At 51.3% G+C, this 19080-nt stretch overlaps 1 protein-coding gene across 13 annotated transcripts in view; it reads right to left on the bottom strand.

Moving 5' to 3' along the window:
- Nucleotides 1–8869: 8869 nt before the first annotated feature.
- The window catches only part of Brpf3 (bromodomain and PHD finger containing, 3), a 36874-nt gene continuing 26663 nt past the window's right edge, over nt 8870–19080 (bottom strand). For 5 of the 13 annotated variants that reach the window (XR_015644721.1, XR_015644723.1, XM_087597396.1 and 2 more), the window contains 4 exons: nt 18913–19010; nt 16048–16145; nt 11729–11883; nt 8870–11044 (listed from right to left, as the gene is read on the bottom strand). Coding sequence is in view for 6 of the 13 variants with exons in the window: in XM_087597396.1 (XP_087453522.1) it covers nt 10861–11044; nt 11729–11883; nt 16048–16145; nt 18913–19010 (535 nt within the window). In the remaining 7 variants the exon portion in view is untranslated. 13 annotated transcript variants of the gene reach the window in all.

Genomic DNA, 19080 nt, shown 5'->3' with positions numbered 1-19080 from the left:
TGGAGTGTTTGCGATCCCCCTTTTCAGATGTCACAGAAAACGGATTATGGAGGGGAAGAGACAAGCAATATAAACCGGGGGATGACGGCGCCCAGGGCTCTAGAATCAGACTGAAAGATTCCAGTTCTACACTCCCTAGTTATGTGACTGGGACCAAGGTGCTCACCCTCTCTGGGGCTCAGTCTCAGTACAAAAGGGGGAAGACGAGGTAACCTTCCTGGCCGTGAGAACCACTCTCAGAAAAACAAACGGAGGGAAAAAGATTTGATCTTGTCCACGCCAAACCTTAGAAAAGCATCCAGTTAATGTTTTCAAAGAGGAAGGAGCCATGCCTCAGGACATCGGAGGAAACAGGCAGCACGGGGGTCTACAGGGGACACACCAGCTTCTGCCTCTAGTTTAACATCTCAGAGGGACCTGTGCACGCCTTTGAACAGCTCCCTGTCTGCGCCGGCATTCTCGTGCCAACCCGGCACCCAACGCTGAACAGCTGGTGAGTGCAAACCGCCTTGGGGCAGATCCCTCTCTGCCCAGGGTGGGGAGGAAGTACCTCGCCAAGTCAACGTTTTATCTAGCTGAGTCTGGAAAACACAAACATTGACCCATGGGAACCTCCTGGCAGGTATGGGAACGGTTACCAGCACTTTGGGCAAACAGTTGCTCCCCAGGCCTCTGCCTGCGCCCTGGGGACTTACCCAGACTCCACAGATACCTCGGGGAAACAATTACCGGCCTTCATAGTGCTGTTCCTAGAAGAAAATCATTGGAAGCACCACATGCCCTCAGTCTATAGCGAGGAAGCAATCGTGTCTCCATAGAATGGGCAGTTAGCACTCTATACCACAGCCAGACACCCACTACACTGACGAAAGAGCTACCTGTGGGTGCGATAAAAGTGAGCTGGACCTGGTGGTGCCTGCCATAATCCCAGGATGTGGGAGGTGGAGGCAGGGGGGAATCAGGAGTTCAGAGCTAGCCTCGGGCTATGAAGCAAATTTGGGTCCAGCCTGAGCTAATCACATGGTTGATGCACATGTGAGGACCTGAGCTCCAATCTCCAGACGCTACGTAATCCGGGTGAGGGGTTACATATCCATGGTCCCAGTGTGGACTTTGGGGTTCAGAGTCACATGATCAAAGACTTAACGTCCTAAGCACTAAGGAGGGAGAAGGCAGAGGAGACTTGATGGCGGGGAGGGGAGGGGAGTGGGGTTGGAGGAGGAGCAGTTGAGGGTTTGAGGGGTGGAACCAGACCTCAGTCCTGGGAGAGGACAGAGCCACAGCCATGGACCCACAGTCCGTCTCTGAGAACACCATAGGGATGCTAAGTCATCTCCAAAAGGGCAGATCCACTGACTTGGTCCAAATTTGAGTCTGGGCTTACCTCAGGCTGGACTCTGTCCTTCAGAATCCTGTAAAGGTTCACGCACGCATGCACGCACGCACGCACGCACGCGCATGCGTAAATAAAGCCCTTGTAGGGGCTGGAGAGATGGCTCAGCGGTTAAGAGCACTGACTGCTTTCCCAGAGGTCCTGAGTTCGATTCCCAGCAACCACATGGTGACTCACAACCATCTGTAAAGGAATCCGATGCCCTCTTCTGGTCTGAAGACAGCTACAGAGTGTACTTGTATACATAAAATAAATAAATTTAAAAAAAAGGGGGGGGGGATTGGGGATTTAGCTCAGTGGTAGAGCGCTTGCCTAGCAAGCGCAAGGCCCTGGGTTCGGTCCCCAGCTCTGAAAAAAAGAAAAAAGGAAAAAAAAAAAAAAAGAAAGCCCTTGTAAAAAGGGGTTCTGTTTACTAGGAAAAGCCACCTTTTTTTAAAAAAAAAAAGATTTATTTTATTTATATCAGTACATTGTGGCTGTCTTCAGACACAGCAGAAGAGGGCATCAGATCCCATTACAGATGGTTGTGAGCCCCCATGTGGTTGCTGGGAATTGAACTCAGGCCCTCTGGAAGAGCAGTCAGTGTTCCTAACAGCTGAGTCCTCTCTCCAGCCCCAAGCCACCACTTTCTTATCCACTCATACAATACCCCCAACCTCCAGAGAAGGCGTCTGGCTCTCTATTAACTCAAACAGGCCTGCAACAGCTGAGCCCCACAATGTTCCAGCTCCCCCCACCCCCACTGCTTACCCCACCCCCACCCCCACCCTCACCCCGACACTGCAGAACTCCTTATAACTGGCAGAACTCTCCCACCATTTCTGCTGACTTTGCTCCCACAGCTGGGCAACTTCCAGCCTCCTCCTCTCTCTGTTCCCTTACCGCCGGCCATGGCAGACTCCCCCCAGATGCTCCTGACAATTCTCTCTTATCTCCAATAATCCTTAATCACAGAGTGGCCATTTAGGTAGCTTCTTTACTGTGCTCCTCAAACACAAGGAGCATAGGCAGGGACCCAAGTGTGGCCAACCCAGGACAGTCCCGAGCTCCTTGGACCTCCGCCTCAGTCCCAGCAGGGTGTGCAATCAATCTTGTCTCCAGGACTTGGCTTCCACACAAAGCTTCCAGTCAGTCAGAGTCTGCCTCCCCGGCCCTTATCTCTGATAACACCCACCCTAGAGCTGAATGATTCCTTTGAAGTCACTTCAGAGTCTTCTGCACACTCTGTTGCCTGAGATGTGCTACATGGACCAAGGTCTGCCCACAGCTAGTGGGCTCTTCTAGTCCCTTTTTAACCTCGGATCCCATGGCCCTGCCATGTTGCCTCATTAGAACCCGCTCTTTTCAACTGAAAGGGACAGGGCAGGGCACTTGCATGGCTCCTGCAAGTTCCTAGGTCTGACCCCAGCACTGTAATAGATGGATGGACAGACAGAGAGTAAAAGATACCCTCTCGGACCAGGGTTACTGGCCTTGGGGTGTAAAAGCATAAAGTGTGGTCTGGTGACAATTTGGGGGGTAAAGTACTTGCTACTCAAGCTTCCCTGAAACCCACATAAAGGTAAAAGGAAGGAGCTGACTTCACACGGCCTCCGACCTCTTCAATCCTGTCATGGACTCACATGCCTGCAAACATACCACACACGCACTCTCACATACTACACACACACACACACACACACACACACACACACTCACTCACTCACACATATCACACACCACACAGGCACACTCTCACATACACATTCTCTCTCTCTCTCTCACACACACACACACACACTACACACACACACACACACACACACACACACACACACCACACCACCACACACCACACAGGCACACTCTCTCACATACACATTCTCTCTCTCTCTCTCTCTCTCTCTCTCTCTCTCTCACACACACACACACACACACACACACACACACACACACCCTTGGAAGAATGGACAGACATACAGTGTTTATATAATGAAATTTATAAAAGGCTATATGAGCCCCAGGATGGAATCAAAAACAGCTGAGGGGTTGGGGATTTAGCTCAGTGGTAGAGCGCTTGCCTAGCAAGTGCAAGGCCCTGGGTTTGGTCCCCAGCTCCAAAAACAAAACAAAACAAAACAAAAAAACAGCTGAATGAGGAGCCCGACACGGGAGAGCACGTGACACGTGATTCCGTGCAGGAGAAATTCACCAATGTGCACACTCCCTGAGAAGCAGAGAGGGACCGACCGGGAAGGCCCTGGAAATGTTCTGTATTTTGGCCTGGGTGTGGCGTTCCTGGCTGGAGCTGCTGGTAAAAGTTCACGGAGTGTCAACTGCAATTATGTCTTAGGTGCTGCTTGTAAACGTGTGTCAGGAACAACCCTGTTCTCAGCTTAGCGATAAGTCTGCTTCTCCAAACAACCACTCGGCCTTGCAGACTTATCCTCAGAGGTGATATGTCTAAGGGTGACCTCTCATCCCTGATGCTGGCAGTTCTGCCCCAAAGCAGAGACAGTAACTTTCCAAACTAGCCAAAGAGGTCACTTGGTCAATGGTCCCTTGCTGACTCTTCCAGTGTCCCTGGATACTTGCATGTGGAATGGACCTGTGGTGAGGTCAGAATGTGGATTGTCCCCCACTGGCTCAGGTGACATGCTAGTGCCATGTCAGGTTTAAAGGAAACTCCAGGGGGCTGGAGAGATGGCTCAGCGGTTAAGAGCACTGACTGCTCTTCCAGAGGTCCTGAGTTCAATTCCCAGCAACCACATGGTGGCTCACGACCATCTGTCATGGGATCTGATGCCCTCTTCTGGTGTGGCTGAAGACAGTGACAGTGCACTCATATAAGTTAAATAAATAAATCTTAAAAAAAAAATAAAGGAAACTCCATTTCCTCAAGTTCTAGAAGGCAGAAGGGACAGACAAACTGCTGTCTGTGATGCCCGCTGGCACACCGAAGCACACGCTGACCTCTACCTGTTACGCTTTCCAGCATCCAGACTAGTATCCTGGCCCGTCTCAACTTCTAGCTCATAGGCTTCCCTCCCTACAGTTACCTGTTCTATTACCTCATTCAATTATGCACACTGGTCCCCACCCCCATACCCCGTTTCTCTCTCTGTTCTGCTGCTGTTTCTCACGGCCAGGTCCAGTCTGCTGGTGTCGTTCTGCCTGCTTCTTTCTCTGCACTAGACACTTCTAGATGCCTCAGGCTATTCTCTTGTATCTGCCATAAAAACCTTCCCATCAACCATACCACAGAGCAGTCATGTAGTCAGTTGATACAGCGGAACCTTTAGGAGGTGGAGTCTCGCTGGAGGAAGGCTTTATACAGTGGCATCGCTTCCTGGTCGTGGCTCGGCCGGCCTCCTGAGTGTGGATGCGGTGTGATACTTCCTGCCTCCGTTGCCATGTCTTCTGACCAGGGTGGACCGTGTCCCTCCGGGACTTTGAGCCAAAATAAAACCTTTCTCCCTCAAGTTACTTCTGCCGGGGTATTTTATCAGGATACAACAGGAGAGTAAAGAATACAGCCTCTATCCGTGAAAAGGTACCCCACAGCCTAGCTGCTGGAGGTGGATATGTTAGTATTGTAGAGACCATTAACATTTTAACACAACAGCAGTAGGCAGTCTGGCTTAGAACCATCCACAAGAGACAAGCCAGGAAGAGTCAGGAGGCTGAGGTGGAAAGTCAGTTATGTCAAATGATGCTTGGTTGGGGCACACAGGCAAGAGGATACTCTGTGAAAGCAGACACGTGATGTTAGGAATATAAATATGACCCAACAGACGGTGGACGACACTGGATGGCATGGGTAATCCCTGCCATTCATTGTTTGTCGTGACTTCATTGAAAAAGGAAATTCGGGGTTGGGGATTTGGCTCAGTGGTAGAGCGCTTGCCTAGCAACCGCAAGGCCCTGGGTTCGGTCCCCAGCTCCGGGAAAAAAAAAAGAAAAAGAAAAAGAAAATGCACCCAAAGACTTCTGGTGGTGGGGTTGGGGATTTAGCTCAGTGGTAGAGCGCTTGCCTAAGGCCCTGGGTTCGGTCCCCAGCTCTGAAAAAAAGAAAGAAAGAAAAAAAAAAGACTTCTGGTGATGTCCTGGTGGCTTCTTGTTGCTTCTGAGGACTCGGGCTGATTGGCGGAGTGAAGTGAAAGTTTCTGGATATGTCAGTTGATACAGACTCACGTGGAGTAGAGTTTTGGTGTTTTGGGAGGACACGTGATGTTTGGAAGGAGTATGAATAGGACCCAATGGACAGTGACGGTGGGCTTGCATAGATAGCTTTGCAACGCTTCCTGGGTCTCCCGTGACTTGTTTTTACTCCCCTTTGCTTTGTTGAGAGAGGCATGGCAGACTTCTGATGTACCTGCTGGTCACTCGTGCTGACTCGTGACAATTCAGCGGAGGCCTGGCTGTTTCTGCTGGATCGAAACTGATTCATGTTTGCTACCGTGACACCACTGAACTGGACTGTTGCTGTCCTGACAATCGGAGATTGACATCGCCCCAAGGAACTCTGTCTAAACAGCGTGCAGCAGAGCCTCGTGGCTTTTTTGGATCGAGGTGGCGTTGCTGGTTCATGTGATCTGAACTGCTGACATCCTGACGATGAAGATTGGATTTGCTCCAAAGGACCATTTCTAAACAGGTGCCCTTCCCTTGTGTCCTAATAACCTTTCTTTTCTGCTACCTCTGGAAGGTGGCGGGCTACAAGGGAGGTTGAAGCATCTAAGAACTCTTATTAAAAAGTTTGTTTTGAAATATCCAAGCCTACGCTGAGGCGACACAGAGGCTAGCCTCACAGGGTCTTGTAAAAGTCACCTAGTGCTTTAAACCATAATACCTGCTGTGAACTATCAATATGGCCGAGTGGGTAAGGTCACACCAAGGCCTGATATGAGTTTGATCCCAGGACTCACAGAACGGAAGGAGAAAACAGATTCCTACCGGGTGTCCTCTAATTCCTACACAGAAATAAGTAAAAATGGGACTGGACAGATGCCTCAGCAGTTAAAAAGTAAACTAGTAGTTTTATTATTATTGTTGTTGTCATTGTTGTTATTAACAACAGCTTTTAGTAATAATACTAAAGTGGAGGAAATACTTATTCTTAGGTGATTGGAACTTGGCCACTGTCTTCTACATTCGTTTTAAAAGGTGTGTTTATTGCTTTTAAATATGTGTATAGAGATGGGCATGTGCATGTGAGTGCAGTGCCCTTAGAGGCCAGAAGAGGGCAGCAGAGCCACAGGCGCTAGAGTCACGATACATGTTTTCTTTCATGTATGAAAGCAGCTTTAGGGCTGGAGAGATGGCTCAGTGGTTAAGAGCACTGACTGCTCTTCCAGAGGTCCTGAGTTCAATTCCCAGCAACCACATGGTTGGCTCACAGCCATCCGTAATGAGATCCGATGCCCTCTTCTGGTGTGTCTGAAGAGAGCAACAACGTACTCATATACATAAAATAATAAAGTTAAAAAAAAAAAAAAGAGGGGTTGGGGATTTAGCTCAGTGGTAGAGCGCTTGCCTAGGAAGCCCAAGGCCCTGGGTTCGGTTCCCAGCTCCGAAAAAAAGAACCAAAAAAAAAAAAAAAAAAAGGAAGCGACTTTTAAAGTGTGTGTGTGTGTGTGTGTGTGTGTGTGTGTGTGTGTGTGTGTGTGTGTGTTTCTGGGCTGGGAACTGAACCCAGGTCCTCTGCAAGAGCTTCAAGTGCTCTTCACCCCCTGTGGGGGAGGGAGAACGATATCTTTCCAGAAAGGGAGATATAGTGTGGCTAAGTGCTACAGAATGAAACCCCAGCACCAGAAATAGGTCACCTCTAGGTCACCTCTTTGTAGGTCATTAGCTGGTGGTGCCCCATATACCCTCCCCAGGAAAAAAAAACACTGAAGGATATTGTTGCCAAAGTTGTCCATTACCCGCTAGTACTTGACAGCAAAAGCCTATTGCTGGAGATGCCATAAACTTGATTCAGAAGGTGGATGGGTTCTGATCTGGAAGCTTCAACCCTATAGAACAGCTGGGGGGCGCTGTGCACATCTTCAGAGGAAAAGTAGTCACCAATCTCACCCAGCTGACAACCCTGCGAGCCGTGAGGACCTGCGGGCAAGATATGCCCGCTGGTGTAATGGTGGCCCAGATGTTAGGAAAGTAACCAGTCACTTTTAGAAATTGGATTGAAAGCTGGCTCCACGAGACAATCCACTTCTGAGACTTAATTAAGAGTTCGATGAGGCCAGAAACCCCTGAGATAAGACTGTGGGCCTAGGAGAAAACCACTATTAGTCTGCTAAACGGACGTAGAAATAAAATGACTCCTAGTGACTTGTTGCTGGTCTCCCAGATCACCGCATTGCTCAACTCTCATCAGAGAAGCTTCTTTTTGTAGTAGCCTATGAACATGCAAACGCGCAGTGGCTAACGGTTGGTCAGAGAATAGGTAGAATGGTAGCTTTGAATGGGATGTTGACGTTAGCGTCTCTCCTCAGGGCTCAGGATCTAGGCAGAAGAGGGGGCTGGAAGATTTGAAGAGCAGAGGACTTCAAAGAGGCAACATTTGGCAGACGCAACAAGGCAGGTGTGCACATGAGCTCAGAGACCACGAAAGCTGCACAAACTCCAGCCCGGCAAAATCTCAGCATGGAGGAGGGGAGGAGCACGAAGTTCCACCCCTAGCTGAGGGAGGGTCTACTGGCATTTGATTGCTACTGGGGGAGGGGAAGTCAGTTTTCCTCAATGGGGAAAAAAAAATCTGGACAGGATGGCACATACCTTTAATCTCAGCACTCAGGAGACAAAGGCATGGTTTAAAAAAAATAAAAAGGGGGGTTGGGGATTTGGCTCAGTGGTAGAGCGCTTGCCTAGCAAGCACAAGGCCCTGGGTTCGGTCCCCAGCTCCGGAAGAAAAAATAAAATAAAATAAAAAATAAAAAGGCCTTGGGACAGGCACCTGAAATCTCAGCAGGGGAGGAGGTGGCCCGCTGGCCAGTCGGAAGCTCTCAGCCACACGGAGAGTTGCTGTAGCCCTGAGGACCGTGGTGTCCAAGTCGGCTAGGCCACGCCCTTGCCTAGGGCTCTGCTGCACACTTCTTAGCTGCCTGGCCTTGATCATGCCTTTTAATCTTATTGGTCTGGAGGCCAGGCCATTTGATACGATCCTTCCAGTTCTAGGCAGGTGACACCAACCTCTGTGTCCCAGCTGCCCACCTACAGAAGGAAGGTCAAAGGAGGCTGGATCGTCCTTGTTTGCAGTCTGGTGAATGTGCTGGAGGGGCCAGGATGCCGTGGACCCACCTCTCCAGCGCAGCTCCTACAGGACCTTGGCCGGAGAGAATGCAGCTGACGTGCAGAAACCTGGTAGGACCCTCCTCAGTCCCCAGTCTGAGACCTAAAGGACAGAGCAGTCCATTCTTAATGGCTGCCTTCAGAGAAGTGGGTGGAGTTAGGATAGGAAGCCCCGCCAAGGACACCAAACACAGCACCACAAGCCACTGCCCATAGAACATTTATTTCTCAGAGAGAAAATAAGACGTCATATTATGTAGGTAAAATTAACTCTTGTCTTCTTTACAGGCATAGGTTTTTCTGTTTATTACCTCTCTTATAACCATCTGTTATAAACAATTCTAGAAGGCAAATAAAGTCACTTTCTACAATAAATAGAGCATCGTGTGCTTCACAGCAGACCAGACAGAGACACGAGGCCCCAAGCCTCAGCAGGATCTGAGCCGCATCCTGTCCTAAAGAGCAGTTTTTAAGTGGGACTCGGAGAGTGGGAAGGATTCAGAGGCTGAAAAATGGAGGAGAGAGTGTGGGGGAAGGGGACAGAGAGGGAGGAAGCCCCGAGATCTTCACACAGGTTTGGATGAGGTTTGGTCAGAGTCCACGGCTGACCAGCTACCTGGGGAGAGAGAGGGGCGCGGCGGCTCCTTCGACTAGACTGCACTGCATGGCTGCACAATGAATGGCGGGTTCCGGTAACGGAGAGCGTCTGAGTAACTCGCGGCGGTAACTCATGGCGGTATCTTACAGTTATGTACACCACGTCCTGTCCGCTGTTGCTGCGCTGTTCACTGGACAGAATCTGGCCCTCTCGGTGAGCTTTGTTGGTTCCCTTTTAAACTCTGGCTCGTGTCCCAAATGTGTAAGAAGTTGGTGGTTGGTTGTAATTTTTACAAAGTTTGAGAATGTAAAAATGGCAGTGACCTCCCCAGGAACTTCGTCTTTGCCCAAAACTCCCCCATGAAAAAATGTAAAACAATTAAAAAGAACAGCAAGGTAGAAATCAAATGGCAATGGGCGGTCTGCAAACCGGCCGCGGCTTTGGTGCTGAAGAGGTGAAAGAAAGGTCAAGAGCAGAGCCTCCAAGACCCGCGAGCTGCTTGGTCAGTCAGCTTTCCTCATTCACAGTTTTTTTTTTTTCTTCCTTGTTGAGGGGAGAAGTTGAGGAGGTGAAGGTGGAGAAGAGGTTGAAGGCAGGGGATGAAAGAAAAAAGCTGTGCTCCCTGCTCTGGGAGGGAGGAGCAGCAAAACAGGGGGAGGGTGCTGGAGGGCAGCCGCCTTGCGCCATGCCGCCTGCGGTGACGTGCTGATGCAGTAAGGCTTAAGGCTGCTGCAGGAAGAGAAAAGCCCACGAGAGGGGAGGAGGGGCGTCGGCATGGTGTGCCACCCCATCTCCATCCAGCCTGTGCGTGGACAAGGGTCGTCCTCGGCACTCCTCAGAGCGAGGGGAAGGGCAGGACGCCCGCTCCATCCACAGGATGAGTGCATGCAGCTGGGCTTGGCCTGTCGGTGGCAGAAGTGGGCGTCTGTGGGTGTGGGGAAGGGTCCTTACAAGTGGGAGAGCGTCTACCTGGGGCTCAAGCGCCTGGCAGACATCCATCCAATGTAGCAGCTGGCAGGAAGGAAATGGGCATCAAAGAAAAAGATCCATTTGGTGATGTTGCTGTCAGTTTGGCACAAGGGAGAGAGGAGAGCAATGCCCGGAGGGAGAGCCTGGGCTAGGTGAGGGAGACAGGGGGTGCGAGCACAGGCGATGTGGGGGGAGGGAGCTCTGAGGGTTCCCGAGGGACCCTGGCACATCTCTGGGATCAGTGTCAGAACCTTGCCTGCCCTGAGGTATGGTTAGGTGGGAGAGGCATGGAGGGAGCCAGCTGGGCCCAGAAAAGTAGCCTAGGCCCTCTTGCCTGGTGCGCCAGGCCTATCTCCCTGGCTGGCTAAATCTCAGCTGTTTCTACTTCTGAGTGGTTCTTCAGTGGAACATCCCCAGGGGCCTCGGGTGGGAGTTTTTGGCACACAGCAGCCCTCCAGGGGAACCACGTGATTGGTCAATATTGGGCCTTGCCCTTGGAGACCCAGTCCAGTCAGGGCCTGCCATTGGAACGAAACTGCCAGCCATAACATGGCAGGGGTAGAAGAGGCTTCTCGTGCCTCGGGGCCAGAGAGAGGCACAGAAGGCAGACACAGGCCCAGCTCCACTCTTACAGGTAGCTAGAAGTGACGAAGGAGTGGGACCCACGGACGCGGCTCAGGTGGATCATAGCGCGGTCATAGGCCACTTGTACTGACTTCCGGATGCTGGTCTTGCGGCCTTCGAGCATCTTGAGCTTGTCTACAGTGTCCTCTACACCCAGGGGCAGAACTTTGTCCCTTGGAAGCCACTGCCTGAAATGCAAGCAGAGCTGAGATGCAGCTGCAGTAGGTCCTGCAGGGCTCCTCTGGACCCGGCTCCAGGACACGTGAGCTCAGGGAGGGAGGCGTGGAGGGCTGGTGGAGGCTGAGCCTCAGTGTCTGACATTTCTATCACCAGCAACTCTGCCTCCTCCTACACAGAGACGGGGCGCAATGTTTTACTAGCCACAGGCCTCCAAGCCCCTCATAAAGGACACCATACTGTCCAGGCTCCCTCAGGACTGGGCATCCTTCCCCTCAGCTGCTGGGAGTGCCCTGTTGGGCTTTCAGCTTAATCTCTCCTGTAACTAGCTAGTATTAGAGCTGCCTACCCAAGGTCATGCCCATCCTTAGGATCAGGTGACATTCAGTGACTGGTGGCTTAAGGGTGCAGAGATCCACAATTCCCAGGACCTCTCCTGAGCTCTACAGAGGAAAGCTGAGGCCTCAACTCAGTGTGTGTGCTGCGGCTGGACTTCTCCCTGTGCTCTAGGCTGTAGCCCTTATGGCTTTCGGATGAAAGTCTCCTCCCAAAAAGCTCTCCATGGAGACCCACTCCACCCTTCTTCTAAGCACTGTTAGCTGAGTCCTTAGGAACAGCCACAAGCAGAAGCCTCTCCTCACGAAGGCCGACACTGCACCCGCCCTGGCCAGGGCCCTGCAATGGCTGTCACTCACCAGGTCCTCTTGTTATCAAAGAAGAGGACAAGAAAGAGCCTCTCTCCAGCCTCTGCCTGCTTCTGCTCCCCCAGCCTCAGCACGTCCAGTGGAGGGACAGGGATGGGGACACCGTTGTGTAGGAGGCCCTCCCGGGGCATCTTGGGATCGATGATCTGGAGGTAGAAGAGGAGACAGGCCCTGAGCAGGGGAGGATGGGGGAGCTCCAGGCCCAACCATCAAGGCGTCAGATGGCCTAGCACACCAGGGTTCAGTTCTCCACACAAGCAGTGATGGAGAGGCTGCATGGATCACCAGTGCCCAGAGAAGAAATCTCGACTTTGATCTCCCAGTCAACTGGGCTGCCCTTCCCAGCCCTGTGCACCTAATCCTTCGGACGAAAGGACCTGATGCTTAAGACTGAGGAGAACTGAGCAGGTGATTCGGACGTGGGAGCCAGAGAAGCAAACTCTCCCTTACAGTGTCTGCTAGAAAAGGACCAAGGCCATTTCCCTGAGCGTTCTCTCACCACCTCTGCAGTTCACACTTCAGTGTGCAGGGCCTTGCTCAGCCAGGCACCTAGGCTGTGACCACAGAGAGAGCTCGGCCAGGTAACACAGACACCACCTTTAGTTCTGTGTAACAGGCTTGGCTACCTGCCACTTTCCCAAGGTCAGAGGGGCCAGATACCTCTGTGGTGAGATTGGAGAGGAGGCAGAAAGACAGCTCTGTGCAGCCCTTTCTGTTCACAAGGCTCGGACGCCTCGCCTCAATCTCCTGCTGAGGTCGGAAGCCTGACAGGTGTTAGCAAACAGGGAAACACCGCACAGGAGGATGGGAATTGTGGAGATTGTGGCTGGGACTGAAACCAGCTGCCCTGGAGCCTCACTGTGACCTGGCTCTGGGCCTACGCTGCAGGCAGCCTCCATTCCAGCCCCTCTTCCAGGCTCATGACCTCTGTGCACGAAGGCCAGAGAGACGTGGAAACTGACTGAGGAAGAGCGTCGTCCTCCAGAGACAGCGCAACCTTGATCCAAGTCTGGCCCCAGGGACCTCTGCTCATAAGAAACTGCTCATCTCCAGCCATCTCCACGTCCTTCCAAGGTAAGTGCTCAAAGGGGCGCTGCTAGAGTTTCCTCTAGGGACTGAGGGGTGGCTCAGCAGAAAGCAAGCACAGCTGCTGTCCCAGAGACCCAAGTTCAGCTCCTGGTACCCAGAGGGCGGCTCACACCCTTCTGCAACTAGAGTTCCAGGGGACTCTGACCCTCTCTGACCCCTACTCCCGGGCACCAGACATGCGTGTGGTGTACAAACATACAGACATGTAAGCAAGATACTCAGATACTCATATACATACACATTAAATCAATAAATCTAAACAAATTTCTTTCTTTTTTTTTTTTTTTTCGGAGCTGGGGACCGAACCCAGGGCCTTGCGCTTCCTAGGCAAGCGCTCTACCACTGAGCTAAATCCCCAACCCCCAAACAAATTTCTTAAAGACCCTAAGAAAGAATGACTTCTAGCCCACCCACAAGCTACGTAGTGGTTCAAACTGTCTCGCAGGTTGCCTGTTACTCTTCCAGGGACGGAAGCTGAAACGAGACAACAGAAAGGTCCTAAGCCTCCCAGCTACGAAGGGAAAGGGGGTGGGGTGGGGCTGCTCGCTGTCCGTGCGGGCACCTGCCTGGCTTCAGGAAGAGACTGGGAAGACCTGGAGGGCGAGTGGTCTGAGGACAGCTGCACACGGCCCATTCACCCAGTGAGCACGATGCTGTTTACAGAGCGTGATAGGAAGCTCGTGGCAAGGTTCCACATAACATGCAGCAAATGTGCATACACACTGTCACAACTGCACTACGTGCACACAAAAGGGAACAGTACAAACATTAGTCCATATGCTACAGAGGGATGGTCACACCGCTTCCCCCATCCCCTACACTCCCCTCTTCCGTTTTTCCAAATCTCCTGTAACATGCACATTACTTTTGCAGAAGCAAAACGAAACTCACAACACCCCGGGCACAACATGCACAATGGACATGCACAGGAAGGAGGATGCAGGCCATGCACCAAAATAAAAAAGCACAGCTTGTGTTCAGGTGGTGATTCAATTTCTTCTTTGTAGTCTTTTGTTTTGTTTGGTATGAGACAGGGTCTCGCTGTGTAGCCCTAGCTGTCCAGGGACTTTACAGACCACACTGGCCTCGAACTCAGTGATATCCACCTGCCTAGGCTGAGATAAATGGTGTGTGCCACCAGGTCCCAGTGTTTTGTTTGTTTGCATTTTTTTTTCTTTTCTTTTTTTCGGAGCTGTGGACCGAACCCAGGGCCTAGCAAGCTAGCAAGCGCTCTACCACTGAGCTAAATCCCCAACCCCATTTTGTTTGCATTTTAAAGGCTAGTCATTGTAAGGTTTGAAAATGATAATTAAAAACAAACAAACAAAAACCCCAAAACCAGTCCTCCAAACCTGCCAGCACTGTTACTTCCTTAATGACTAAACTGGGTCAGTGGTCTTTTTTTTTTATAGAGCTCCCAGTTCAGTGTCTCCAGCTACTGGGTAAGTGTGAATTTTCCACACCTGCCATAGCTCAGGAGGGGACAAAGGCTAAACGAACAAATATGGTTCCAGGAAGTGGTACAGTATCATTGCACCAGGGTTTCCTCATCGTCACACACAGGATCCTGTCTTCTTTATCTTAGGAGGCTGCTGTCAGGCTCAAGAGTTACAAAGAGGCAGGGCTGGAAAAAGCCCAGAGCTGTGCATATGAGAGGTCCTGGGTGGCTCCCTCCAGCGCTCCAGACCCCAAGAAACACCTTAGAAAACCCCGATGCCTGAACTTGACCCCTGGAAGGCTGCTTTGGTGTTCTAGGGTGGAACTGACTCAGCACATCTTTAAAATCCCCCCAGATGGCTCTCACGAGGTCCAAAGGTTTCCAGCTGCTGCAGTATCTTCCAGAGCCTGTGGCTAGTTCCTGCCCACCTGGGACAGCTTTAGGAGGCTGTGCTGGTTTGAAAAGATTCACACCCCACCCCCTCCAAGAGTCATGTACTTCAATGCTTGGCCACAAGGAGTGGCACTATTAGAAGGTATGGCCTTGTTGGAGGAAAGTGTGTCACTGTGAAGGCAGATGTGAGGTCTCTCGTGCTCAAGCTCCACACAGTGTGGAATCAGAGACTCCTCCCAGCTGCCTTCAGATGAAGATGTAGAACTCTTGGCTCCTCCAGCACCGTGCCTGCCTGCACGCTGCCATGTTCCCACCTTGATAGTGGGCTGCACCTCTGAACTGTAAACCTGCCTCAGTTACATGTTTGACTTCATAAGAGCTGCCACGGCCATGGTGTCCCATCACAGCAATGAAACCCTAACTAAGACAAAGATCGAATAAGGAGGTAGATAGAATTATTAGCCACCACCAGTGGGAGTGTAAACCAGAACTAACTTCCAGGCAACTTGGCAACTTCGTGCCAGAATCCTATACAGATGTCACCCTGGTGGGCACTCCTGAGAAATAACTGCGATTGTGCACCAAGGCAACTAAGACGTTCACTGACAACTGCTGACCACAGTGAAAGAGTGCATCTACACGTGAGGGGAGGACGGGACTGGAAAATGATCAAAGCGTGATATGTGAGAGCAACTGAAAGATGATATCATCATTGACAAGGGCGTAATGATGTCATCATTAACAAGGACATGATGATGTCATCGTTAACAAGGCCCGATGACAGTGTTCATCATGTGAGAGGGACATGTTCGCAGTACTCTGGGAAGGGAAAGGTTAAAGGCGCACTGCCTCATTGGCACACGCATACGTATGCATGGGGAGAGGGGCAGGACTGGGAAAGACTCCTAATGCAGTGCCTCAAAACAAAGGCTTTCTTTCCATCATATCATGAGCCCCGAAATCAAATTCCAACCCCAGTGCTTGCTAGCAGACTGACAGTAGCTAACAGACCCTCTCTTTCCGACAAAACAAGACCAACCATACTGTCCCTGGCATTTTAAGGACTTAGTCTGGCCCATGTTTAATAACACCGATAAGCATTATTAGCATTTAAACCACACTAAGCAATGTCCCTCCTACACAGAACAAATGAGCAATGCTACAGAAGCCCTAAGCAGCGGTCTCTGAACACCTGGAGCCTTTTGTGTGTGGGGAGGGTGGGTGGCGGGTTTGCCCCAGGGAAGCCAGGGTAAAGATCCCCCTCCCCTCTGCAGCTAAAGGCCCTGACTCCCACCACACTCATTCAATCAGATAGTCCCCCAAGGCAAGGCAGGGGCCAGAGCCGCCAGGGGGAGAGGGAACAGGAGGGTGTCGTCTGGGGCAGACTCACCAAGGCAGGGTAGGAGGGGTAGCCTCGGCACTTGGCCCACACCAGCTCCAGGGGCTCCAGGTCTCCGCGGTCTTCAAAGGGCATCAGGAGGCTTCTGCCTGGGGGGTGGGGGAGGGGAGGAGACAGCGCCCAAAGGGGACTTGGCATGATGCCCCAAGCCCTGCCTGTGGCTTCCATCTGACTGGGGCAACCCAGGATCGAGTCAGCAACCCCCTCCACCCTTTCCTCAGGGATTCTAAGACTGGGTCAGGGGTCAGCAAAGTAACCCTATAGATGGCTGACTAGTACACATTTCATCCTTTAGGAGCCACATGGTCTCTGTGGCTGCAGCATGGAAATAGCCAGAGTCTAAACAGATGAGCATATCTCTTCTGCAGTAAGACTCAAGATTCTGACACTGAAGTTTTAATTTCATACATCTTTCACATTATAAAATACCATCTCTTTCGTAATCTGAAATATAGAACCATTTTTATTTTTAGTTCATGAGCCACATAAAACAGACAACAGGCTACAGTTTACCAACCTCTGACCCTGAATTCCGGACAGCTTCCTGGGGAGGGAGGGAAGGAGGGGGAATAATGGCTTCACCTCCAGGGCCTCTTAGAGGGAAGGAGAAGGGGCAAGCCTCGACAGCACTATCCCACTCCACACTGGGAGTCCTCACGGAGGCTTTCTTCATGAGGGAAATGCTGAGAGGAACATCTCAGTAGAGCTTGAGCTCTGCTCTGACCAGGCCACGATGGCTCAGCCAAGCACCCGGCTCCAGCACAAACCAGCAAAGCCAAGCCGACGGCAGGTATGGCCTGACCCTAGGTATCCGGCCTGGGACAGGCTGCACCTCGCCAGCCTCACTAATGCTCTGAGCACCGCGGAAACCGTGTTCCTTCCCTGACACCTACACACTGTGAACAGGTGACCTTCACCCAGCTAAGGAAGAGAGCTCAGATGAGAGCAGTGATGCGCAGTTCTCAACTGCAATGGAAGAGCAGGATGACGTTTTGACGCCAGTGAGTGAAGAACACTGATAATGAACCGGTATGAGCCAGCACCGAGACCACGCCAGAGACTACAGACCAGTCCGGATCTTTTGGAATGCAATTCTATTCAATGTCCCAGGAGCACTAAAATAAACGTTTGTAGTATCTGCTCCAGTAAACTTCTTAGGAAATTTATTATAAGAAAGGTAATAATAGGATTTCAGGCAAAAATGTGCATCCTGTGTTAAAAGCTAGGGTTAACCCACTGTCCACTCAACTCAACCACAAAGCAGTACTTGTCAGAAAGAAGGTTCCAGGAATACAGCGCACAGAACCACCTCAACGGGGGAATATACGAGCAAAAACTGAGTACGAGAGAGTGTGTGTGTCGGATCTACACTTGTCAAAATGTGCCCAAGAGACTCGGAAGCAACCCAGGAAGGAGACAGCTGTGCTCAACAGTGGGCTTTGGGACTGCAGTCTTTTAAATATCCTTTGGCAATGATTTTAGTATGTGGGTTTAAAGAGTAAGGGAAAAAGTGTCACCACCAGACGCACAAAGTGTGTCAGATCCACTTCCTGACTTCACACTTAGACGCACAGATTCATCTGGACAGGAGACCTGAGTGACGTCTGAGTACACACACAAAGAAATGGAACCCAGTGGCATGCGTCTGCCAGCAGACACCGGGAAAGGCAGAAGGAAGCAGCTGGCCCAGGGACCAGGGACCAGGGAGGAGGGCGGCCGTCCAGAATGCATGTGGCAGACAACTGCGGGTTAAGAAGCGGCTGCTCTTGTCCGCTCCATCTGGGAGCCACCCAGGCTTTCCTGGGGCCCTGCCTTGCCTTCATTCCTATCAGGTGAAACAGACAGGGTCGACAGAGCCAGGGTCATTAGTGACACGTTACCACCGAAGACGCTAGAGAGAAAGGCTCAGCCACACCAACCAGAATTACAAACACACGCGCCTTCCAGCCTTACACTCAACGGATAGAATGACCTGTGCCTACAGAGGTCGCCTAACGCAGTGCTGATGAAGACACGTTAATGTCCACCTGTGGAGGGCTTTAGTGAAGCCAGTGAAGGGTCCTCCCATACGACAGGCTGCTGGGCAGTCCGGAGAAAGCGAAGGATTCCCGGGTATACCATGAACTAGAAGAAAGGAATGGGGGCCCTCTACACTGCTCTCAAACACACACTGGTCTCAGCCTGAATATATATTAAGTAGTTCTGAAAACAAACCACCACAAAACTAGCAGCCGAGAGTCCAGAGGGGAGTGCGGCTTTCCTTAGTGTGTCTGGATGTTCGACCACCAAGGGCAAGTGATAACTGTTCAAACTTCTAGCTAGTGTTTTTGTTCTGATTTGGTTTCTGTCAACCTAGACGTGGGTCCTCTGGGAAGAGGGACTCTCGATTGAGAAGATGTTTCTATTACACTGGCCTATGGGCAAGTTTGTGGGCATTTTTTAAATTGATGAAGGAGGGCGCAGCCTACTGTGGCTGATACGACCCCTGGGCTGGTGGTCCTGGGCCATATAAGAGAGCACCTGAGAGCGCCGTGGGGAGCAAGGCAGCAAGCAGTGCTCCTTCATGGCCTCTGCTTCATAATGGACTGTATAGGCTGTAAGTGAGGAGAACCCCTTCCCCTTGGGTTGCTTTTATCATGATCATAATCACAGCAACATAAACTCAAAACACAACACAAACTAAAGATACTTAAAACCAAAACAAAACCCAAGTGTTCCTGGCCCCAGAGTAAGGCCAATTCTCCTCAGTGTCTGTGGCTGTGGCCCTCACAGACTGGCGGCCAGCTTGTGAGCCCCGCACGGGACGCTCACTCCTCAGCACTTGTTTTCCCAGCTCTGCCTCCAAAACCTCCTCACCTGAGCCACTGTGGTCAGAGTCTCCATTCACACCTTCCAGGAAGGGCACTCGAGACAGGGCTGGCTTCCCACGGCTGCGTTTGGGAGGCGTCAGGCCACTGCACAGAGCAGAGGGGCGAAATGAGCAGTTTTTAATTGTAACAGAGCTACAAGAGCACAAAGGCAGAG

The sequence above is a fragment of the Rattus norvegicus genome, chromosome 20 (genome assembly GCF_021556685.1).
Source record: "Rattus norvegicus strain SHRSP/BbbUtx chromosome 20, alternate assembly SHRSP_T2T, whole genome shotgun sequence".
Taxonomy (NCBI): Eukaryota; Metazoa; Chordata; class Mammalia; order Rodentia; family Muridae; genus Rattus; species Rattus norvegicus.
Note: the sequence above shows the minus strand (reverse complement) of the source record. Positions and strands in the feature narration are given on the sequence as shown.